This window comes from Geotrypetes seraphini, chromosome 2 (assembly GCF_902459505.1).
Source record: "Geotrypetes seraphini chromosome 2, aGeoSer1.1, whole genome shotgun sequence".
Taxonomy (NCBI): domain Eukaryota; kingdom Metazoa; phylum Chordata; class Amphibia; order Gymnophiona; family Dermophiidae; genus Geotrypetes; species Geotrypetes seraphini.
Window position 1 is genome coordinate 480,630,622 of NC_047085.1, and position 25,384 is coordinate 480,656,005.

The 25,384-nt window shown below is 43.5% G+C and overlaps 1 protein-coding gene across 4 annotated transcripts in view; it reads left to right on the forward strand.

Moving 5' to 3' along the window:
• Nucleotides 1-1,888: 1,888 nt before the first annotated feature.
• MINDY4 (MINDY lysine 48 deubiquitinase 4) overlaps nt 1,889-25,384 on the forward strand; it is a 210,635-nt gene continuing 187,139 nt past the window's right edge. For 3 of the 4 annotated variants that reach the window (XM_033931765.1, XM_033931766.1, XM_033931768.1), the window contains exons 1-2: nt 1,890-2,124; nt 9,629-9,748. In XM_033931765.1, the coding sequence (XP_033787656.1) occupies nt 2,062-2,124; nt 9,629-9,748 (183 nt within the window). In that variant the 5' untranslated portion in view covers nt 1,890-2,061. Of the gene's footprint in view, nt 2,125-9,628; nt 9,749-25,384 lie in introns of all 4 variants that reach the window. The other variant, XM_033931767.1, reaches the window with a different exon arrangement.

Here is a 25,384-nt window from a genome sequence, read left to right on the forward strand (position 1 = left end):
TGGGTAGATTCCTCAATTTCCACTAAAATCCACCCTCCCCCTTCATGAGGAAACGTGGGGCTAGAAGCACAAAACTGTCCGATCATGTACTGATGGTCGCTAAACCATTTTGACTGGTTTAGCGACTGACAGAATTTGCCGCCCTGATGCTCAAAACGGCTCACCATTTGGTTTCCTGTGTGGTCGTACATTCTCTGATTCTGGCATTCAAATGAGGTAATTTAATATTAAAACGAGCTATGTGATCGATGGCCTAACATTGCATGCCATAAATGGATTGCTAAGACTGACCCCAAAAAACTGAAAACCTGTCAGTAACTGTGTACTTAAATAAAAAGCAGGATGGATGTCCACTCCCTCCTGCTGCCGCAAAATCCCTCCTGACCTAACACTCCTTCTACCAGGATTCACTCCCCCACCCCACCGAACTGACTCCTCCCCTCCCTCGGGGCCTTAGGTATCTGAGCCAATTGGCCTTAGGCCTCTCTCTGTGCATCCCAGGAAGGGGAAAGCCTGCCATTTTGGAGTGACAGGCCTGCGAGCAGGAGGGACTGGGCATCCCTCCTACTGTCTACTTCTTGAACAGGTATGGGGATGGTTCAGTGTGTGTGTGGGGAGTGGGCAACCCTCTCAAATTTTATTCAAGTACCAGGGTGGAGGGGTGTTTTGTGTTGGAAGGAGGGAGTAGGCATCCCTCCGGCCTCTTTGGGTTGGGGGGAGGGGGGCTGCTTGCATTTTTTTTTAAATGGGGTAGATATTGTGCGTGTGTAACACACACACATCTATGCTATTAAAGAAAAAAGCCCCAACAGCTGAGTGGCAGGAGGCTGCTTTGGGGCTTCCCTTGCTGCTTAGCTGTTCGGGCTTCCCCAAACAGGCTATATGCATGTGTCAAAGTCAATCTCACAGCGACCAATCAGATGGGATTACGGCACACCTCCGCACAAATCATTTGCATGCAAACTTGTTGGAACATTGATTGCTGTTACAGAATTGGCCAAAAAATTGGCCCACAGCGATCCACACAGTCTTCTTAGTGACTGTGTTTTGTGTATCTAGCCCTTAATCAGCATTGCCAGGACCCAGACAACTGCTGTAATCATGGTGCCAGCTGTGGAAGCCTAAGAAATTAAAAGTTTTAGTTCACTTTCCTTTTTCCTCAGATTCTGGGATGTTTTTCAGTTTGTTTCAGTAATTTTTTTGTATGTGTGTTATAAAATTTTGAACATGCACAAATCAATTGTTCATACAGTTATCTGTAGATCTATGCATATGATATTTTGTGCGCACACACAATTTTTTTTTAGGTTGCCCACACGACCAGTGTAGATAAAGAAAACAAAATACCTATCGCAAAGAGCCAGCCCAGCAGGAATAGCCAGTGGCAGCAGGGGGGCACAACAGCATGTCTCGTAGTCATGGATTTATTTCTTGCCCCTCTGAAGTTTTGTGTACTACATTTTTATGTTGCAAAAGTTAGAAATATGTATCTTTGCGCATTTCTGTGTGTCTCTGCATACTATGACCAAGAGAGTGGAGGTCGAGATAGTTTGAAAAGCACAGTTCCCTAATGGCTCGTTTGCACGGTGTCTTAAATCGCTATGCTGCAGAGGCTGGAACTGCTTCTGTCCCATATATGTGCACTGGGCCTTTTTATAAAGGGTGTGTTGGGGAGGGGGGGGTCTTAGCCAATTTTTAAACACATCTGTGCCAAATTTGGTCCCATACTATATTTTTGGACAGTTGTTTTGCTTCTTATGAATTTATTTCTGACATCAGTTGAGTTGGTGAGCTTTCGGAAAACGGTACTGCATACTCTCCGATCTCTCTTTCTCGCGTCCCCCCCCAGCGCACCCAACTTCTACCCTTCAAAGGGAGGTGGAGCTTCGGTGGCTTCGCTTCTATGATCACTAACCTGTTGCCGTGGCAACGGAGCCCTGACACTCGAGAGCGGGGGAAACGGCGGTGCGGCGGGCGTGCCTGGGCCCAGGCGTCTGTGCAGCTCCCAGGTCAGGAAAGACTAGGCACGGCGCTCCGCCCCGGAGACGTCCAGCAGCTGAAATGGACAATGCGTTCGTGGAAGCCGTGGCCTCCTCCCTGGTGAGGGAATTTCTCAGCAGGAAGGTAAAAATGCCCGGTCCCCGCTTTTTTTTTTTTTTTTTTTGGGGGGAGGGGAGAGAGAATGACAGATTTCCCTTCTCGCAATTAAAGCTGTTTTATAATGGATTCTATATTTGTTTTCTTCTCCTCAGCCAAAGCATCGTTTTATGTATCGACTCTTCTGTTCGTCTGTTATAGTTTTAGAAACTACAGCTCCCATGAGGCCCTGCTGTACTGTAACAACCTTGAAAGTAGAGAGATGCTAGAAGCTGCAAATTTACTCCCATGAGCTTTATTCCTTTAAACACTGGGCTATCAAATCTTGTTTTTCTTTTCGGAAAGATGAATTTTATTGTTGTCTTGTTCCTAGGAGACAATGGGTTCAATATGCCTGTTTATCACATTTTTCTTATGAAATGGTGCATATAGCAGAGTTCTGGTTATTACCTGAACAAAATAATGTTATGACTAGTGAAACTTGATAGGGATTGCTTGGCTGTTTATTGCAGCTTTTTAGTTATTTGAAAAATATTTTACATAAGAACATAAGAAGTTGCCTCCGCTGGGTCAGACCAGAGGTCCATCACGCCCAGCAGCCCGCTCCCGCGGCAGCCCATCAGGTCCATGACCTGTAAAGTGATTTTTGTCTGAAACCCTTCATTCCCCTTTTCCCTTCTATCTATTAACCTTCTTAGTCCTATCTGTATCCCTCAATCCCCGAGTCCTTCAGGAATTTATCCAATCCCTCCTTGAAACCCCGTAATGTACTCTGTCCTATCACATCCTCCGGAAGCGCATTCCAGGTGCCCACCACCCTCTGAGTGAAAAAGAATTTCCTAGCATTGGTTCTGAACCTGTCCCCTTTCAATTTCTCCGAGTGCCCCCTTGTTCTTGTGGTTCCCAATAGGCTGAAGAATCTGTCCCTCTCCACCTCTATGCCTTTCATGATCTTGTATGTCTCTATCATGTCTCCTCTGAGTCTGCTTCTCCAGGGAGAAGAGCCCCAGTCTTTCTAACCTGTCTGCGTATGAAAGGTTTTACATACCTTTTATCATTTTTGTCGCCCTTCTTTGAACCCTCTCAAATATCGCCTTGTCCTTCTTTAGGTATGGTGACGAATCGCATGATACAGCGGCATGATGACTTCCTTTGTTCTGGTTGTGATACCCTTCTTAATAATACCCAACATTCTGTTTGCTTTCTTTCAGACTGCTGCGCACTGTGCCATTGACTTCATTGTTGTATCCACCAGCACACCCAAGTCTTTTTCAAGGTTACTTTCCCCTAGTACAGTGGTCTCAAACTCGCGGCCTGGGGGCCACATGCAGCCCGCCAGATACTATTTTGTGGTCCGCAGTCTGTACTAGTGATGTCTGTACTAATGCTACCCGCTCTTTGCAGCATCCTCCGGCTTTCCCCCTGGCCTCTCACTCTTACCTTCAGATTATTGCCGCAGCCTGCAGAGAGGATTGCCGGTGCTATAGCGATCCTTGCAGGCTGCTGGCGTCCTCAGCAGCATGTTCCCTCTGCCGTGATCCTACCCCTGACGTCAGAGGAGGGGTGGGTCCGTGGCAGAGGGAATGTGCTGCAGAGGCTGATGACAGCCTGCAAGGAATTCAAGTTTCAAGTTTCAAGTTTAATATGTATTTGATTAATCGCTTTGTCATTATTCAAAGCGATTTACATGTAATTAAAATTACAATATAAAAGAAATTTTAAAATAGATGCTACAGTATCGGCGATCCTCTCTGCAGGCTGCGGTAATTAGCTAAAACTAAGACCGGGAGGCCAGGGGAGAATGCTGCAAAGAATGGGGGAACATGCAGGCCTTCAGGGGGGGGGGGAGTTTTATAAACTATAAGATTTTACGTCATGCAAAATTGTCATTTCTTTAATGACATTAACTATTTTTTTTTCTGCGGCCCTCCAAATACCTACAAAACCAAAATATGGCCCTGCAAAGGGTTTGAGTTTGAGACTACTGCCCTAGTACTAACCCCCCCATTTTATAGCTGAACATTGGGTTTTTTCCCCTATATGCATGACCTTGCATTTCTCTACATTGAAGTTCATCTGCCATTTGTTCGCCCACTCCTCCAGTTTGTTCAGGTCCCTTTGTAGGTCTTCACATTCCTCCACGGTTCTAACCCTGTTACAGAGTTTAGTGTCATCTGCAAATTTTATAACTTCACACTTCGTCCCTGTTTTTAGGTCATTTATAAATACATTGAACAGCAGCGGTCCGAGTACCGACCCCTGTGGAACACCGCTCGTGACCCTCCTCCAGTCCGAGTAGTGTCCCTTCACTCCAACCCTATGCTTCCTGCCTGCCAACCAGTGCTTTTACCCATCTGTGTACGTCCCCTTCCACCCTGTGGTTCCACAGCTTCCTGAGTAGCCGCTCATGGGGTACCTTGTCAAAGGCCTTCTGGAAGTCGAGATAAACAACGTTTATGGGTTCTCCTTTGTCCATCTGGCTGTTTATCCCTTCAAAAAAGTGCAGTAAGTTTGTTTGGCACGATCTTCCTTTGCAGAAGCCATGTTGGCTCGCTTTCATTAGTCCATTTTTTTCTATATGCTCACAGATGCTGTCTTATCAGTGCTTCTACCATCTTGCCCGGAACTGAAGTCAAGTTTACCGGCCTGTAGTTTCCCGGGTCAACTATCGATCCCTTTTTAAAGATAGGTGTAACATTTGCTATTTTCCAGTCAGAACTTGGGAGACTGGGTAATATAAAGAAATAAAACTACTACTACTAATCATTTCTGTAGCGCTACTAGACATATGCAGCACTGTACATCAAAGCATAGAAGAGACAGGTAATATAATAAATCAAAAACATAAAAGAGAGAAGGTGATATCTTTTTTAACGAGGACTAACAATGCATTTTTTGATTATCTTTCAAAGGTAGCTCTTCTTCAGATCTGGAGATTGGGAGGAAAGAAGGGACTGGCCCAACCATTAGACTGAACTTGTTAGTTGCCTAAGGCAGCAGCTTCTGGTAGCAAGAGCAACTGTAGTCATGACAAACCTTTGCAATTTTAAACAAGACGTAGAGGGGTATCGCCTACATGAATGGTAGATATAACTCTGGCCATCTTGTCAGGCAGGCTGGATATTTATCTGCCATCATTTACTGACAATCACATGAACATAGCAGTGGTCTTCACTAATTTTTAAGCTGGGGCCACTTTGGATCCAATTTAGTTGAAGGAGAGCCGCCAAATATCTTCCTATGCAAGATCATAACTTTGTTGTGTCAATGATATCCATTCCTACCAGCCTACCTCCAAATTTTTATTGGGTGTATCCTCATGGAGTTGGGCATTTCCAAATGCACTCTCTTCACCTATTGAGAAAAGCCTTGCCCTTCAAGCATGCAGCTTTTCTTCCCAACCAATTTCCCCTTTCTGTCATGTATGTGATTAGAGAAGCAGAGAGTAGCAGAAAAAAAGCCAGCATGGAGGCCTCTGGGGCAACACACATCATCGAGGGCCACCATTGACCTCCGGCCTTGCATTGAAGAACATTGACATAAAGAAACTATAAGAGGTATTTCTAGCAACAGGGATGGTGGTCAGTTTTCAAGTGGCCCATTTGTCAGATTATTCTGTAAAGTGGAGTATTTGGAGTGATTATGATTGTTGAGGGATCAAAAGGCCTAAAAGATAGGGGGGTATAAAAGGCTGAGGGTTTGCCTAGGCTGCCTAATACTGTTGCAACCAGCTCTTGTCATTCCTCTGATTCACCTCCCCATCATATTCTCCTGTTTTTCTCATTGTCGGCTTTCTCTCCCTTCTGAACCCCATCCCTAATTCACTCTCAAATACACACCTACTCTTGATGCTAATCCTCTCTCAGACTACCAGTGTCCACTTCCTTTTGCTCTCTCTTCTTCTCTCTTAACCCCTCCTCAGCCAATCTGGTCTTCCTCTCATCTGAAAACTGAACCCTTATTTCTGCTGTCCTCTCTTTCTCTCTCTTCACTCTCTCTTGGATGCACATCAATGTTTGGCATCAATTAAGGATACTCTCTTGGTGCTGTATTCTCTGGCTGTCGCAAAATAATAATGAGGTCATTTAGGAGCACCACGTCTGTTGAAGAAGTGCATTGCAATGGTGGGATTTCTGCCCAGCTTTGTGCTTTAACTACCGAGAAGTCTATTCCTGGTCAGAGTGAGTTAAAAGGGTTCCAGTGGTGATCTGGGAAATTAGACTGGCAAGCCTGACATCAGTCCCAGGCAAAATGATAGAAAGTGTTATAAAGAATTACAGTTACCAAACATATAGTCTAACACAGTGGTCTCAAACTCAAACCCTTTGAAAGGCCACATTTTGGATTTGTAGGTACTTGGAGGGCCGCAGAAAAATAGTTGATGTCTTATTAAGGAAATGACGATTTTGCATGAGGTAAAACTTTATAGTTTATAAATCTTTCCTTTTGGCTAAGTCTTAATAATAATATTGTAATTTATAGCTAAAGATCAAGAAACTGTTTTATTTTACTTTTGTGATTATGATAAACATACTGAGGGCCTCAAAATAGTACCTGGCGGGCCGCGAGTTTGAGACCACTGGTCTAACATGATTTAATGGAGCAGAGTCAACATGGATTCAGTCAAGGACATTTTTACTTTGCCAATTTTTTACATTTTTTTTTAAAGGCATGAATAAATATGTATGTAAAGTGAGTGAATTGATGGTGGTACATTTAGATTTTCAGAAAGCTCTTATCCAGAATATTGCCTTCTATCCCATGGCATTTTAATTTTCTTGGGAATCTCTCATGAGAGACTTTGTCAATATTCTATTGTGGTCTGGGAGCTGGTTAAGAGATATAAAACAGAGAGTAGAGTTAAATGGCTAGTTTTCTCAATGCAGTGCCCCAAGGAGTTATACTGGGATCCATGCTATGTAACATTTATAAATGATTTGGAAAGGAGAACGAGGTGTGTGAGGGGATTAAATTTGCAGATGACACAATAATAATAACAATAATTTTATTTTTTATATACCGCCTAACCAAAAAATGGTTCTAGGCGGTTTACAACAAATAATAACTAGTCATACAGTGAAGAGTACAATTTAAAAGGAAAATACAATTCTAAGCAATGTACAATAAATAGGAACTGATCTTACAGTGGAGAATATGATTTAAAAGAAAAGTACAATTAAAAAGAATGGTTCTAAGTGGTTTACAACAAATAAGAACCGATTGTACAGTAAAAATGCAATTTAAAAGGTGATACCTTACATAAAAGAAGCATGGAAGTTTTAAAAGAGAAAACCAGTTAGGGTACAAATTTTTCAAATAGTTGGGTCTTCAATAATTTTCTAAAATCAAGATAAGAAGAAGATCCTAACATAGGGCTCCTTTTATGAAGCCGCGCTAGCGGCTTTATCGCACGCACTTTTTTATTGCACGCTAACCCCTGCGCTAGCCGAAAAACTGCCGCCTGCTCAAGAGGAGGCGGTAGCGGCTAGCGCAGCCGGCAAATTAGCGCACGCTATTACGCACGTTAAACCGCTAACGTGGCTTCGTAAAAGGAGCCCATAATTTTACCGAACCAACCATTCAGTTTAGCAGCTTGAAAAGAGAGAGTTTTCTCCAGAAATACTATTAAAAATTGCTAAATTGCAAGTAGACTGAAGAAATTTCAGGAGAACCTTAGGAAACTGGAAGACTGGGCATCCAAATGACAGATAAAATATACCGTGGACAAGTGAAAAGTGAGCATAGTGAGAAAAATAATGCAAATCATACCTACTTGAAGCAAAGTTCCACATTATTAGTTATCACCCGAAAATTAAATCTCGATATCATGAAATAAGGATTAGTTTTTTAATTATGTAGCATGAGGCTGTTTATTTATGCAATGTTTAATTTTTTGGAAATGATTGCCATTAATCCATTCATAATGTTGCAGGAAATTTTTCTGTCTAGAAGATATCACAGATGCTTGGTTTTACATTTCTCAAAACTGTAAATTTGTGTTTGCAGAGATAACATGCTGCTTCTTCACAGAAAAAAATCTTTCTCTAGAAAACCATGATTTAAATTGATTTTAAATCAAATCCACCCTGATGGTGGCAGACATAAAAAAGTAAACAATGCTGGGAATTATTAGGAAAGGGATAGAAAACAAGACAGACAATTATAATGCTTCTGTGTCGTTCCATGGTGTGACCTTACCTTGAGTATAGTATGCAATTCTAGAAACTGCTCTCAAACAAGATTTAGCAACATTAGAAAATGTTCAAAGAAGGGTAGCCAAAGTGAATAAGGGGATGGTACTCATATGGGGAAAGGCTTAAGAGGTTAGGGCTGGTGGGAGAATAGATGGCTGAGGTGGATTATAATACAGGTTTACAAATTCATGAGTAGGATAGAATGGATAAATGTAAACCGATTGTTTATTCTTTCAAAAAGTACTAAGGCTAGGGCCTAGATGCACTAAAGCCAGTGATCCTCAAACGATCATCGCTAAACCGGTTTTGACTGGTATAGCGATCATCATGGTTTTCCGCAGGATCGCTCATTCTCTGATCCGGCCTTGCGAATAAGCGCATTAATATTGAAATGCCATGTAAACTAGCAGAGCGATTGATGCTCCAACATGGCTTCCCAATGCACAAAAAAATGCAATTGCTTTTAGTGATCCGAAAAAAATGACTGATCAAGACCAGTTGCTTACCTGTCCCACCGATAGAAAATAACATACCAAATCTTAAAAAAAAAAAAAAAATGAGCACAGCTACTGTATGTGTGTTACACACAGCACAATATCTACCCCATTAAAAAAAAGAAAAAAGCCCCCCCCACCAATGACAGCCCTCCCCATTTTCCTGACGAATTGGCATCAGGGACCGAACCCCCCCACCAGCGAAAATTGGTAGGAGGGATGCCCACTTCCTCTGGCCATGTTGATGCCCCCCCCCAGGCGCAAGAAAAAGTCGGCAGGAGGGTTGCCAACAGAGGCCGCAGCTTTACAAAGAGAAGTGTGGCTGGGAGAAGGCAGCCAGCCATGGGAGGTAAACGCCTGTGGGAGGGAGTGAGGCACGAATTTGGGATGCAGACTGGAAGGAAGGACTATGAGGGGCACGTTGGGACATGGAAGGGAGGAAGAGAGTCGCGTTGGGACAGGAAGGGAAGAAGAGGGGGGGTGCTTTGTCACAGGAAGGGAGAAGCAGGACCCCACTTTGTAAATATGAGTCTGTTGTAAGTTGGATGTTCTTAACCCAGGGACTGCTTGTATTCTTGTCCCTCATCTGCATGTTGATGAGGAGGGGTGGTTAAGTGAATTAAAGTAAACTAAACTAAACTAAGAGAAACAGAAAGGAAGAGCCTTGACATGGAAAGTCTCCATGTTTCCATGATTCCACGGGTTAAAGACACATAAGTTCTGTAGTGGGGACTTGATTTTGTGGCTCTTAATCTTGGTAGCGCAATAGTTGGAAGAACAGGCATGCTGACTGACTATTAAAAAGTTACAGATATACAACTGTATGTGTTTGGAATTTTGCAGGGTTTGAAAAGGACATGTACCACTATGGATCAGGAATTTCCACGATCTGAGCACAGCATCAATAATAGAAATGAACTTCGAAATATCTTACGATTGGAGTCCCTGTACAAACAAAACAAGGTAAACTATAATGCCTGTGTTTAATGTGGCTTGCTTGAATCTATATACCGTATTTTCGCGGATATAACGCGCACCCGTGTAAAACGCGCACACGGGTATAGCGCGCAGAAATCACTATGATATGTACAAAAACTTTTGTATACCGCGCTCACGGGTATACCGCGCATGATGCCCGACGCTCCTTTCGCCCGCCCTGACTTTCCGTGCGCTGTCCCGACTCTCCGTTCACCCCCCCTGACTTCCGTGCACTGCCCTGACTTTCCGTGCGCTGTCCCGACTCTCCGTTCACCCCCCTGACTTTCCGTGCACTGTCCCCCCTTGAAGTCCTGTCCCCCCTTGAAGGTCTGTCCCCATCCTGAAAGCCTGATGCCCCCCCCCCGACGTCCGATACATCCCCCCCCGGCAGGACCACTCGCACCCCCACCCCGAAGGACCGCCGACTCCCCAACAATATCGGGCCAGGAGGGAGCCCAAACCCTCCTGGCCACGGCGACCCCCTAACCCCCCCCCGCACTACATTACGGGCAGGAGGGATCCCAGGCCCTCCTGCCCTCGACGCAAACCCCCTCCCCCCAACGACCGCCCCCCCCAAGAACCTCCGCCTGTCCCCCAGCCGACCCGCGACCCCCCTGGCCGACCCCCACGACACCCCCACCCGCCTTCCCCGTACCTTTGTGTAGTTGGGCCAGAAGGGAGCCCAAACCCTCCTGGCCACGGCGACCCCCTAACCCCCCCCCGCACTACATTACGGGCAGGAGGGATCCCAGGCCCTCCTGCCCTCGACGCAAACCCCCCTCCCCCCCCAACGACCGTCCCCCCCAAGAACCTCCGACCGCCCCCCCAGCCGACCTGCGACCCCCACGACCCCCCCACCCCCCTTCCCCGTACCTTTGGTAGTTGGCGGACAGACGGGAGCCAAACCCGCCTGTCCGGCAGGCAGCCAACGAAGGAATGAGGCCGGATTGGCCCATCCGTCGTAAAGCTCCGCCTACTGGTGGGGCCTAAGGCGCGTGGGCCAATCAGAATAGGCCCTGGAGCCTTAGGTCCCACCTGGGGGCGCGGCCTGAGGCACATGGTCGGGTTGGGCCCATGTGCCTCAAGCCGCGCCCCCAGGTGGGACCTAAGGCTCCAGGGCCTATTCTGATTGGCCCACGCGCCTTAGGCCCCACCAGTAGGCGGAGCTTTAGGACGGATGGGCCAATCCGGCCTCATTCCTTCGTTGGCTGCCTGCCGGACAGGCGGGTTTGGCTCCCGTCTGTCCGGCCAACTACCAAAGGTACGGGGAAGGGGGGTGGGGGGGTCGTGGGGGTCGGCCAGGGGGGTCGCGGGTCGGCTGGGGGGGCGGTCGGAGGTTCTTGGGGGGGGCGGTCGTTGGGGGGGGAGGGGGGTTTGCGTCGAGGGCAGGAGGGCCTGGGATCCCTCCTGCCCGTAATGTAGTGCGGGGTGGGGTTAGGGGGTCGCCGTGGCCAGGAGGGTTTGGGCTCCCTTCTGGCCCGATATTGTCGGGAAGTCGGCGGTCCTTCGGGGTGGGGGTGCGAGTGGTCCTGCCGGGGGGGGATGTATCGGACGTCGGGGAGTCGGCCGGGCAAGAGGGCTTGGGCTCCCTCTTGCTCCGATCGTGGATGCGGGTGCGGGTGGGAGCGCGTGCGAGCGGTCGTTCGGGGTGGGGGTGCGAGTGGTCCTGCTGGGGGGGTGAATCGGGCGTCGGGCGGGGTGGGAACTATGTTTAAAAACTTTTGTATACCGCGCTCAGGCATATAACGCGCGAGGGGTATGCGCGGTAGGTAAAAACGCGTATAACGCGCGCGTTATATCCGCGAAAATACGGTAATTGGTCTGAGGAACTGAAAACCCCTACATTAAGACTAAAACGTGCAGAAGTCATTTAGCAAACAACATGTGCTAATGGAATTCATGAGTCTAGTTTACTGCAATTAACACATGGTAAAGAACTTTCTCTGCATAACTTAATGGCAAAATGCAGTGGTACCTCGGAATCCGAACTTAATCCGTTCACGAACTCAGTTCGAGTTCCGAAACGTTCAAGTTCCAAGACAATTGTTCCCATTGAAATCAATAGAAACTGCATTTTCAAATAAATATAACAGTAAACACACTAGTTTTGTTTTGTAATGTTTTATTCATAACACTCTCAGATATTAACCAATGATAATACAGTACAGTAGAGTAATTTTCAGTACAGTAATGTAAAGAAACCAGATTGTGAAAAAGAAAAGCAAGCAAGCTGGACTTATTTTTCAAAGGCTTCTGTGTTGCCGGTCTTGTCCACTACTTCTTATTGTTTTAGACACTACAGCACTGAAACTAGAGAACTGAACGTGGGACAACTACTGTTCTCACAATTCCAGAGCGCTGAAGAAATGATTATCTTATCATGAAACATTGACCATCGTCTAGTTTCAGCGCTGTAGCATTTAAAACAATAAGAAGCAGTGGACAAGGCAGGCAACACCGAAGCCTCTGTGAAATAAGTCCAGCTTATTTTGTAATTTTTTATTCATAACACTCTTAGATACTGTATTAACCAATAATACTGTAAAACAGTACAGTACAGTAGAGTAATGTTCAGTACAGTAATTTAAAGTAACCAATGATTACCAATCATGATGTGGAATCTGGAACATGAGGTAGATTATTGTTAGGAAGGCAAATCACTTTCCAGATTAGCCTCTGGTGGTTCAGGTGGAGATAGAATGTGAAAGCATGTGTTACCAGGCAGGTGTCTTCATTCTGCTCCCTTTTAGGCTCTTTGACAAAGTACCACTTGTAGAGAGCTTGGGATCACCTTCTGTGTTGGCATCAGGTGGTTCTGGTGTTAGTATTATGCTTCTTTTTAGGCTCTTTGACAAAGTGCTACTTGTAGTGGGCTTGGGATCACCTTCTGTGTTGACATTAGGTGGTTTAGGTGTCTTCATTCTGCTCGTTTTTATGCTTTTTGCCAAGGTACCACTTGTAGAGGGCTTGGGATCGATCACCTTCTGTGTTGATATCAGGTGGTTTAGGTGTCTTCATTCTGCTCCTTTTTATGCTATTTGCCAAGGTACCACTTGTAGAGGGCTTGGGATCACCTTCTGTGTTGGCATCAGGTGGTTCAAATGGTTCTGGTGTCTGTATTCTGATGGTGTCTTTTGTGAACTAACATTCCATAGTGGTTTGATGATGACCTTTTTGAACTTTTCAAAAATGTTCAATGATATTATCATTGAGTAATTTAACACACCTGTTAACAAGGGCTTTATCAGGGTGCCACTTCTCTACGACTGCATGTGTTTTTTACCAAATGCTGAGCAGATCCTTGATTTCAGCTGTAGGTATGGTACCTGTGTCTCCCTCTTCCCTAAAGAAATTTCTTGGGCTACTTCTTTCTGCTGCTGCTGATTGAGGTGCTGAAGCTCTTCCATTGTCAGCTCTGTCTTGTGATCATCCACTAACTCGTTGACATCCTCTTTGCTGACTTCCAAACCCATGGATTTGCCCAGAGATACGATGTCAGGAACAACAGGTGGTTCTTCAAAGCCTTCAATGTTCCTTTCAGCAACACATTCTGGCCAGAGGTTTTTCCAGGCAGAGACCAATGTTCTCAAAGTCACTTCCCTCCATGCTTTCTCAGTGATTCTTAGGCAATGGAGGATATTATAGTGATCCTTCCAGAACTCTCGCAGAGTCAGTTCCGTTTCATTTGTAACTTCAAAACATCTCTGGAACATAGCCTTGGTGTACAATTTTTTGAAGTTTGAGATCATCTGCTGATTCATTGGCTGAATAAGAGAAGTGGTATTGTGGGGCAAAAATTTGATCTTGATGAAGCTATATTTGCCCACCAAATTATCCTCCAGCCCTGGTGGATGTGCAGGAGCATTGTCGAGGACAAGGAAAGCCTTGATCAGGAGGTTTTTCTCCTGCAGATAAGCCTTTACACGAGGAGCAAACTCCTCATGTATCCACTCACATTCGATCTCTACATAACATTAAGTTTGCTCTTAATGATGTTATTCTTCTTAAAGACCCCTGGGTTTTCTGAATGGTATACAAGGAGAGGTTTGATCTTGCAGTCCCCACTAACATTACACCAAAAGAGTAAGGAGGTCTTTCATTGGCTTATGGCCTGGTACAGACTTTTCTTCCTTTGAGATGTATGTTCGCCTGGGCATCTTTTTCCAAAAGAGGCCAGTTTCGTCACAATTGAACACTTGGTTCGAAACATAGCCCTCACTGATCACAAACTCCTTTACAAACTCTTCAGCTGCTTCAAGATTAGAACTAGCTGCCTCCCCATGCATAACAATACTATGGATCCCAGTCCTTTTCTTAAAATTCTCGAACCACCCTCTACTGGCTTTAAACTATTCCTTTTCATCAGTAGTATCAGGCAGGCCTTTCACTAGATCATCGTGAAGAACTTTGGCTTTTTCACAAATGATTGTCCCTGAAATCACATCACCAGCAAGCTGTCTTTCATTAATCCAAATAGCAGTTTTTCCATCTCTTCCATGCTTTTTGATCTCCTAGAGGTTAATGTAGTAACCCCTTTGGCCACAATAGCTGCTTTGATAGCTTCTATATTTTTCAAAATTGTACACACAGTCGATTTAGGCATCCCAAACATAGCAGCAAGATCAACCACACGTGTACCGCTTTCATGCTTAGCAATAAGCTCTTTCTTAACTTCAATTGTAGCTCTAACAGCTTTCCTCTTGCTTTTATTTTCTGCTGGACACATGGTTAATATAGGTGGCCTGGGGCTGTGCAGGAACAAGATCGGACCCACGTGGCAGAAACAGCAAGATCAGGTCCCCTTGGCAGAGGCAGCAAGATTGGCCCAGTTGCAGAAACAGCAAGATCAGGTCACCTTGGCAGAGGCAGCAAGATTGGCCCAGTTGCAGAAACAGCAAGATCAGGTCACCTTGGCAGAGGCAGCAAGATTGGACCAGTTGCAGAAACAGCAGGATCAGGTCACCTTGGCAGAGGCAGCAAGATTGGCTCAGTTGCAGAAACAACAAGATTGGGTCCCCCTGGCAGAGGCAGCAAGATTGGGTCCCCCTGGCAGAGGCAGCAAGATTGGGTCCCCCTGGAAGATGCAGCAAGATTGGTCTCACGTGGCAGAGCATACAGGAACTGCAACCATTTCGCAGCCCAAAGCTTTCCTCCCAGGCGGAAACAGGAAGCTGCGTTAGAGGGAAAGCTTTGGGCTGAGCAACACGTGTTCAGATTCCAAAGCAGTGTTAGGATTCAGAAACAAAATTTACTACAAAAAAAAGTTTGGACTCCAAAATGTTCGAGTTCTGGGGGGTTCAGATTCCGAGGTACCACTGTATTGGGAACTTCTCCAACATGAAAAGGGGCTCATTTTACATTGAAAATAAAGATTAGAATTGTATATATCAAGGTCAGGCTGGTGCTCGGTACCAGTGGTATTTTAGAAATGGCTCTGCCTGTATAGAATATCTTCAAATACTAAATAGGGTAATGGTGAAATACAAAACTCATGCATTTGTAATAATACCTCTACCACAACTTTATATGTATACATACATTAAGAAGGAGGAAAAAACCTCAGATCACTCAGGATACAACCTGTTATAGCACTAAATAATTATAGGCATAAAAAAACCCTCCAAATCCACGGTCTACTATTTATTATATTGATCACAATTTTGTCCACATAAGTAAAAGCCACACTTATTTCTAATGGAAGAATGTTTCCATCTTTCAGCGTTGACCAGCGTTCCACCAATCTACATCAGGGATTTCGAGAGCTCTGAAAATTCCTTGGTGCTAATCAATACAATAAATAGACTTAGGGTTTGGAGGTTTTTATGCCTGTGATTGTTTAGCGCCATAACATGCTGTGTACCTGGTTGTTCTGAGGTTTATCCTTCTTTTAAAAAAAAAGTATACGAGGGTCAATTTAAATGTTTCCGGCCTAGTCAACAAAACCACAATTTTGGAGGGAAAATGAAATTTATTTTCAACATGGTCTCCTTTTAACTCAATATATTTGTTCCAACGTTTTTCCAGACCTTTCATGCCTTCAGTAAAATGTGAAACTTCTAAACTGGAAAAATAGCTATTTACAGCATCTATGACCGCAGAATCCGAAGAAAATTTCTTCCCAGACAGCCATTTACTCAGTTTCAGAAACAGAAAGAAGTCGCAAAGGGACAAATCCAGAGAGTACAGTGGATGGGGAATTAATTTAAACTGAAATTCATGCAATTTTACTATTGTGATTGCTATCATGATTGTTGATGTGTGAGTCAGGGTGGCATTCTGCTAGAAGAGAACTTTCTTCTTGGCCAAATGAGGACATTTTGTCTTGATTTTGGCGCTTAGACTTTTTACTAAGCCAGTATAGTATTCACCATTAATGTTGTCCCCTTTTCCAGATAGTCAATAAAAATTATCCCATGGAAATCCCAAAATATGGTCACCATTACGAGTTTTCGCTTTCTTTGCTGTCGGTTCATCTCTTGGAGTCTGTTTTTTGGATTGTTGTTTTGTCTCGGGAGTATAATGATGAACTCCAGTCTTATCTAGTCACAAAATGCCACAAAAAGTCATTCTCATTGTGCTTAAAATGCTCGAGACATGTTTTTGATATGTCCAATCAAACTCCTTTTTGGTTAACGGTTAGCAAACATGGCACCCATCACGCACTCAACTTCCTCATGTCTAAATATTCATGTAGTAGGATGGTGTGTACATGTTCTGATGAAACACCAGAAGTCTCTGCTATCTCATTTAGGGTCAATCGGTGATCTTCCATCACGATTCGGTGAACTTCATAAACCATTTTGTTAGTTGTTGCTGTTTTTGTAAGTCCGGAGTGTTCATCAACAATGCTTGTCCAACCACGTTTAAACTCAGCAGCTCACGCTTTCACCATTGAAAATGAAGGAGACGCATCAACATACACTGTGGGCTCCTTTTACTAAGGTGCGCTAGGGCTTTAACGCACGGAATAGTGCATGCTACATTGCTGCGCACGCTAGACCTTAATGCCAGCATTGAGCTGGAGTTAATTCTAGAAGTGTAGAGCGCGGTGTAGCACGCGGTAATTTCCTGCGTGTGCTAAAAACGCTAGCGAACCTTAGAAAAAGGAGCCCTGTGTCTAACATGAATTTAATTTCAGTAGATGATTTTCCCTTCAAATGAAGACATTTTTTTCTCAGTGCGATACTTGGTTTTGTGCAGTTTTTATAAAGTAGAGCAGTTGTTCACTTTAAAGGCTGATACGACAAAATTAGATGTTAATTAGATGTTAGACTGATTTGAAAATCTAGCCATAGACATTTGTCAATGCCATCTGCCGGACAGCTATAGAATTGTGATGCTAATCTTGCTATTTCTTGATCAGGCTGGAAACTTTTCAATTGACCCTTATATATATAAGTTTGCTGGCATAGAATCTTTTCTTAAATTCTTGTGTGATTATATGTGTATTTGTCCACACATACCAGAGGAGTAGCCATATTATAAATAAACACATTGAAAAAAATGAACACCATGAAATGATAACTTCCTTGTGTAAGTGATGTCACTTCCATATGTATCTAATTCTAATTTTAAGCCTAGGAGTGTATGTATTGCCAATTGTATAGTCTATGATTTCTCATTGATGTTCCATTAATTTTATTAATAGTAAAGCTTTTGGCTCTGTGTAAATTATGCTGACAGTCCACTAGGATACTTGATATTATTTGGCTCTGATTTATACAGTATTTATTGTCTAAAATTTCTAGGAGTATTTGCTTTAATTTGATTTTGGTTGTGATTTTGATTTTATCAATTTTGTAGATTTTTAGAATTTGATTTTAATTTTTCATTTGTTTTCAATATATTTTATGTAATTGTTATGCATTTTACATTGTATGCTTCACTAAGTGAACCCTATAACAAAATGTTTGCTATAAGGATCCATCCATAAGACCAATGATAATACTAATAGAACCAGTAGTGCCATATTGCCAGCTTTATTTCTATACAGCTTCTGCTGGTGAATTACAATCACAGGATTTATAAAAGCCCTCATTGTTATGTTCTTGAGGTCTGCTTATGTTTCCTTTTCAAGGAGAAAGGGGTCTTGGTTTGAGGAAAGAGAACTAATCTAATCTAATTTTCTATTTGTGCATCACACATACCTATGCAGGCTCTAGGCGACTTGCATAGAGAAGTGAGTGGAAAAAAGAGAGGCAGGGAGGAGGAGGAGAAGAGATACATAAGCAAGAAGGGAAATAGGGTGTAGTTTAAATATCAAAGAGGAGGGTTTTCAGTTTCTTCCGGAATGTGGTGTAGCTGGGTTCTGTTCTGGTCATTTCTCTGAGGTCATTCCAGGTTTTACTCCTAGGAAGGTTAGCATGGATTGAAAAACACGCTTGTTTTGGAGATTTTTTGTTGATGGGAGGTTTAGTTGTATCCTGTTGAAGGTCCTTCGGGAAGTAGACCATGCCTTTGAGAAGAGCTGGATGAATGGAGTTGCTGAGTTTCCATGAAGTATTTGGTGAATGATGCATCATGATTTGAACTTTATTCGTGATGTGATGGGTAGCCAGTGTAGTTGCTTGATGTAGGCTGTGATCGAGTCAAATTTTCTCAAGTTGAAAATTTTACAGCTGTGTTTTGAATGAGTTACATTTTATGGACCAGTGCGGTACTAATTCCCATGTAGGCAAAGTTACAGTAGTCCAGCTATGGTAGAATCATCAACTGTACAATCGGGGCAAAGTGGTTTTTATGAAAGTATGGTCTGAGTCTTAGTTGTCTCATGGTGACGAGGGATTTTTTCTGGAGATTGGAGATTTGAGGTTCCGTGGTAAGTGCAACCTAGGATTTTGGAGGTTTCATTGACAGTGAGGATGTTGCCCGATCAAAAAGTGATGCTGGTTGGTGCTGTCTGCTGTGCAGTGTGAAAGTATAGGACTTTTCTTATCATTAATAGCAGATGAATCCAGAGATGAGTGGGATTATGTCCATCAACCAGCAGGTGCAGATAGAGAGCACTGAGTTGTCCTCAGGTATATCTTGGATGCACAACCTCCTGGCTAACCAGTATACTCTATCTCCAGCAGGCTGATGGATGGGTTCCTCACAGCTCCTGGTTTCTGCGGTGGATTTCAAACCAGGCTTGGCTGCAGCTACCGGCTTCAGTTTCCTGGATTAGAAAAGAGAAATATTCCCGTGGCTTAGGCCTCAGTTGAGAAATATTCCCGTGGCTTAGGCCTCAGATGAGAGAGATTCCTGTGGCTCAGGCCTCAGTTGAAAGATATTCCTGTGGCTCAGGCCTCAGTTGAGCTGCAGGATGTTGGCTGTATGCTCTCCCAGGTCCCTTCCCACCCTACCCCAGAAGAACCTGGATACCTGAATCCCATAAGCTCACTTGTTCTGTGGGCTACAGAGGTCGCCTTTCTCTTCGGAAAGGCACTGGCAAGAGGAGTTTTTTTTACTCCTTTCCTGTGTAGGGAAGCTAAGGCTGTTTAGGCCTTAGTCACACGTGGTCATGTTTGGAAGTTGATTTTTCATCCTCCCCGTCTTTTGAGAGAGCAGTTGGTTACTCTGTTCCCTCCCTCCCTGTCTTTGGGCAGGGTGTGTGTGTGTGTTTGTGTTTTGGAGTGGAGTGCTGCTGTTAGTGATACGGGAGGGGTTTCGTGATTCTGCTTCCCGCTCCTTGCGCCGTTCTGGGTTGGCTGTGACTGTATGGGCGAGTGTGGTGTCATGGCAGCTGTGCTTTGCCGGAGTCCACTGGTTGTAGCTAGGTCGGTCAGCAGTGGGTGGTAGGAGGCCCTGAGGGCGGTCGGCCAAGGCCCTTCCTTCCCTCTGTGGCTCAGGGGAAGGGGGAAGGCTGTTGCAACAGCTGCCATCGCCGTCAGTCTTTCTCCTCTTGGAGGAGGGACGCCACAAGCGCTGGGCCCACAAGACTTCACCTCCAGTCACTGCCTGGCTGGCCTAGAACTTCCTCTCTGACGTCTGAATTGACGTCGGAGGTGAAGTCTTGTGGGCCCAGTGCTTGTACGCGCCAGGCCTGGCTCGGGGAAGCAGGGAGAAATCGGCATGGTGATTTAGGGGGAGGGGGGGCAACAGGGAGAGAGAAAAAGAATCGGGGAAGTGGAGAAATCGGCATGATGGCTTTGGGGGGCAGGGGGAGAGCGAAAGAAAGGCAGGCAGGGGGAGAGCGAAAGAAAGGCAGGCAGGGGGAGAGTGAAAGAAAGGCAGGCAGGGGGAGAGCGAAAGAAAGGCAGGCAGGGGGAGAGCGAAAGAAAGGCAGGCAGGGGGAGAGCGAAAGAAAGGCAGGCAGGGGGAGAGCGAAAGAAAGGCAGGCAGGGGGAGAGAGAAAGAAAGACAGAAATAAAGAGGGGGGCAGGGGGAGAAAGAAATAGAGACAGAAAGAAAAGGGGAGGGGGCAGAAAGATAGAAAGAAAATATTGGATTTACAGAAGAAGGAAGTGCAACTAGAGACTCATGAAATCACCAGACAAAAAGGTAGGAAAAATGATTTTATTTTCAATTTAGTGATCAAAATGTGTCTGTTTTGAGAATTTATATCTGCTGTCTATATTTTGCACTATGGCCCCCTTTTACTAAACCGCGATGAGGGTTTTTAGCGTCAGGAGCTGTGAGGGGCATTCAGCGCAGCTCCCTGCGCTAAAAACCACTATCACTGTTTAGTATAAAGGGAGGGGGTATATTTGTCTATTTTTGTATAATTGTTACTGAGATGACATTGCATATTTTAAAGTCATCTGCCTTGACCTTTGAAAAAAAACCCGAATACAAATGATAATTAACATTTTCTCTGCGTACAGTGTGTTTTATGTTTTTTAAAAATGTTATTGTTGGTAGATCATTTTGACTTGGTCATTTTAAAAGTAGCTCGCAAGCCAAAAAAGTGTGGGCACCCCTGCTATAAAGGTATTACAAGACTTTGGGAATTTTTGAGGTAGAGATTGTCATACCGTGCTTTTAAAGAGGTGATAGGTACAGTGTAGAGATGCTGCTGGAAGTATATTAGCTAAACATAAAGGAAAAAGATTACATACAGTAAGAGAGCTAATATGTTGGATGAAAGATGCCATGAGGTACAGATATTTTTTCAGTCAGTGCACATTTAGGGCTCCTATTTTAAGGTGTGTTAAGGCCTTAACGCGCGGAATAGCGCACGCTAAATTGCCGCTCGCGCTAGACCTTAACGCCAGCATTGAACTGGCGTTGTTTTAGAAGCGTACCGTGCGGTGTAACGCGCGGTAATTTCGTGCATGCACTAAAACTGCTAGCGTACCTTAGTAAAAGGAGCCCTTAAAGTTGAAGGCTGTGATCATAGCTAGAAATATACTCAATCTTATAAAAGGTTTGGACAAGTTTCTGGAGCGTAGCTCCCATTATCAGTTGTTAGCTGGATATGTGGATCTGGGAGTGAGAAATAGATACTAGATCTGCTGGGTATGTCCAGGGAATCCTGATGGGCACCTGTTGGAGAAAAGATGCTGGGCTCGATGGTTGCTCTGAGTCATGTTTCATCTGACATGGCAACTTTTTCAGAAAAAGGAAGTTGGGAAAAAAATATTGTGTAGACCTTTATAGCTATACATTGCCCTCCAGATTCTGTAAAGGTTGTTCATAGTTGGATGTGAATCTCAGATGTGTGCAGAAACTAATCAATCAGGTGCCAACAATCAATTATTGGAGTTAATTGGAATTTAATTGACATTAATTATGAGTTACAGCATTTTGCAAAAATCTAAAAACATGGATTTTTAAGGAATCCCTACCATGGGTCCAAAGAAACTCAGACTAATATTATAAGTCACCTGAAACAAAGACAATGTTAATGCTATTTATGATATATTACCTCAGACTGTATGTATAGTTTGATAACTTTATGTTGCTTGTATTATTCTTTGTAACATATTTAACACTATACAAAATTCTTTGTAACACTATGGGCTCCTTTTATGAAGCCGCATTAGCGGTTTAATGTGCATAATAGCACGCGCTAAACTGCCGGCCGCACTAGCCCCTACCGCCTCCTCTTGAGCAGGCAGTAGTTTTTCAGCTAGCGCAGAGGTTAACGCGTGATAAAAAGTCACGTGCGATAAAGCCGTTAACGCGGCTTCGTAAAAGGAGCCCTATGTTGCCTGTAACCCACCTAGAGCTGTAATTAATGAAGATTTGGTGGGATATAAAATTGCATATAACATGCATCTGCTCTGTATTGTATTCTATAGCATGGGCACCTAAATTTCATAGCGTGCAATTAAAAAGAGGGCATGGCCTGGGAGGGTCAGAGGCATTGCCAGTAACTAAGCACCTTATTATAGAATAGTTGGATTTTTGCACCCAGCCCCTAAAATTTGGTGCAGGAATTCGCTTTTAAGCGCCATTCTAGTGCAATGTATCTAGTGGTCTTCAACTTGAACCATAGTGGTATCTGAACCTGCAAGTTGCTTGCAGAAAACTGTCAATCATGTTTTTAAGAACATAAGAACAGCCTTACTATGTCAGACCAATGGTCCATCAAGCCCAGTAGCCCGTTCTCACGGTGGCCAATCCAGGTCCCTAGTACCTGGCAAAACCCAATGAGTAGCAATATTCCATGCTACTGATACAGGGCAAGCAGTGGCTTCCCCCATGTCTTTCTCAATAACAGACTATGCACGTTTCCTCCAGGAACTTGTGCAAACCTTTCTTAAAACCAGGTACACTACCTGCTCTTATCACATTCTCTGGCAACGCGTTCCAGAGCTTAACTATTCTCTGAGTGAAAAAATATTTCCCCCTATTGGTTTTAAAAGTATTTCCCTGTAACTTCATTGAGCGTCTCCTAGTCTTTGTAATTTTTGACGGTGTTAAAATTGATCCACTTGTACCCGTTCTACTCCACTCAGGATTTTGTAGACTTCAATCTTATCTCCCCTCAGCCGTCTCTTTTCCAAGCTGAAGAGCCCTAACCGTTTTAGTCTTTCCTCATACGAGAGGAGTTCCATCATCTTTACCATCTTGGTCGCTCTTCTTTGAACCTTTTCTAGCACCACTATATCTTTCTTGAGATAAGGAGACCAGAATTGAACGCAATACTCCAGATGAGGTTGCACCATGGAGCGATTCAGCGGCAGTATAACATTCTTAGTGTTGTTAACCATCCCTTTTTTGGCCGCCGCCACATATTGGGTGGAAGGTTTCATCGTATTGTCTACAATAGAAACATGGAGTATGATGGCAGAAAGGGGCCGTTGGCCCAACAAGTCTGCCCACTCGAATAACCCACCCCCCTAAGCACTTCCTTGAAGTGAACCGACATGTTTATCCCATTTATTCTTAAAATCGAGCACGTTGTTGTCCTCTACTACCTGAAGTGGAAGATCGTTCCATCGATCAACCACCCTTTCGGTGAAGAAATACTTCCTAGTGTCACCATGAAATCTCCCAAATCCTTTTCTTGGGCACTTACCCCCAAGGTGGACCTAGTATCCGATAACTGTGATTCATGTTATTCTTCCCAATGTACATCACTTTGCATTTGGCCACATTAAATTTCATCTGCCACTTGGATGCCCAGTCTTCCAATTTCCTAAGGTCCGCCTGCAATTTTTCACAATCAACAAGTGTTTTAACAACTTTGAACAATTTAGTGTCATCTGCAAATTTAATCACCTCACTCGTCGTTCCAATTTCCAGATCATTTATAAACAAGTTAAATAGCACTAGTCCTAGTACAGACCCCTTCGGCACTCCACTGTTTACTCAATTCCATCTCCTTCCCAGGGAGCTGCTCCTGCCCCCTCAGTGACCACCTAGCTTGTTTCATGGTTAATCTGTCCCTGCTAATTTGTTTCATAGATAATATTGCCACTGTGTTGTTTTCAAGTTTCAAGTTTTATTAGGATTTTATATACCGCCTATAGGGTTATTGTTGTTTTTTTTTGTAAATGCTCCTTTCCAAAATGAATGAATAAATGAGTGGTGGTCCCATGGAGAGCTCTGTATCCCTAACATTAAAATAATTTTGTTTCTCCATCGGTTAGAGCAGTGGTCTCAAACTCAAACCCTTTGCAGGGCCACATTTTGGATTTGTAGGTACTTGGAGGGCCGCAGAAAAAATAGTTAATGTCTTATTAAAGAAATGAACTACCGAATAGAGAGATAATTTACTCAGTAATCTGTGACACTTATAACTATATACTCTTATGATCACAGCTATAGTTCAAATAGAATTATTCTTCATTAACTTTGATTTTTAAACTCTTGTTAATTATTATATAAATTATTTGTGAAGTGCTCAGACCAAGAAACCCATAAAATAGTGATGTCACTACAATGAGGTTTTCAAGGGGACCATCATTGCCTTCACAAGTCCCCGGCCCTCCCTATACCTATCTGGTTGATGTATCCAGCAATTTATGTTGTTCTATTTCGGGGAGCTATCTACGATATCACTTCTCATTGGTGACATTTAACTTAACAACTAAATATGTGAAAAGGAGAATAAAAATAAAAAATAAAAGTGCTTATCTAAAATGTAGTGTTGCTCATGGGAGGGACGGGACTCCAATCAGACAATGAAACAATGAGCAACACTACATTTTAGATAAGCACTTTTATTTTTTATTTTTATTCTCCTTTTCACATATTTAGTTGTTAAGTTAAATGTCACCAATGAGAAGTGATATCGTAGATAGCTCCCCGAAATAGAACAACATAAATTGCTGGATACATCAACCAGATAGGTATAGGGAGGGCCGGGGACTTGTGAAGGCAATGATGGTCCCCTTGAAAACCTCATTGTAGTGACATCACTATTTTATGGGTTTCTTGGTCTGAGCACTTCACAAATAATTTATATAATAATTAACAAGAGTTTAAAAATCAAAGTTAATGAAGAATAATTCTATTTGAACTATAGCTGTGATCATAAGAGTATATTATTAAAGAAATGACAATTTTGTATGAAGTAAAACTCTTTATAGTTCATAAATCTTTCCTTTTGGCTAAGTCTTAATAATAATATTGTAATTTAAAGCTAAAGAGACATATGATGAAGATACTGTTTTATTTTACTTTTGTGATTATGATAAACATACCGAGGGCCTCAAAATAGTACCTGGCGCTTGTGGTCCCCGGGCTACATGTTTGAGACCACTGGGTTAGAGGATGTAAATTTAAAAGACATCATCAATATCTTTTCTCATATCAGGCAGCATTATGGGGTAAAGATCTGGAACAATTGCTTATGACTACTACTTATGGGGAATTTAGGAAACACCTAAAAACATATCTGTTCCTGAAGTATTTAGGCAACTGACCTGTACAATCTTATTCCACAATAACTGATCTCTAGAGCTGATAATCGCTAGCTTTTAACTTTGTTAATTCTACTCAATTTGTAGCATCTTTTAATCATTGTAAACCGCATAGAACTTCACGGTCCCGCGGTATATAAAGGGCTCTTTTTACAAAGGTACGCTAGCGTTTTTAGCGCACGCACCAGATTAGCGTGCGCTACCCGAAAAACTACCGCCTTCTCAAGAGGAGGTAGTAGTGGCTAGCGCACGTGACATTTTAGCGCGCGCTATTCTGCGCATTAAGGCCCTAACGCACCTTTGTAAAAGGGGCCCAAACTGTTGT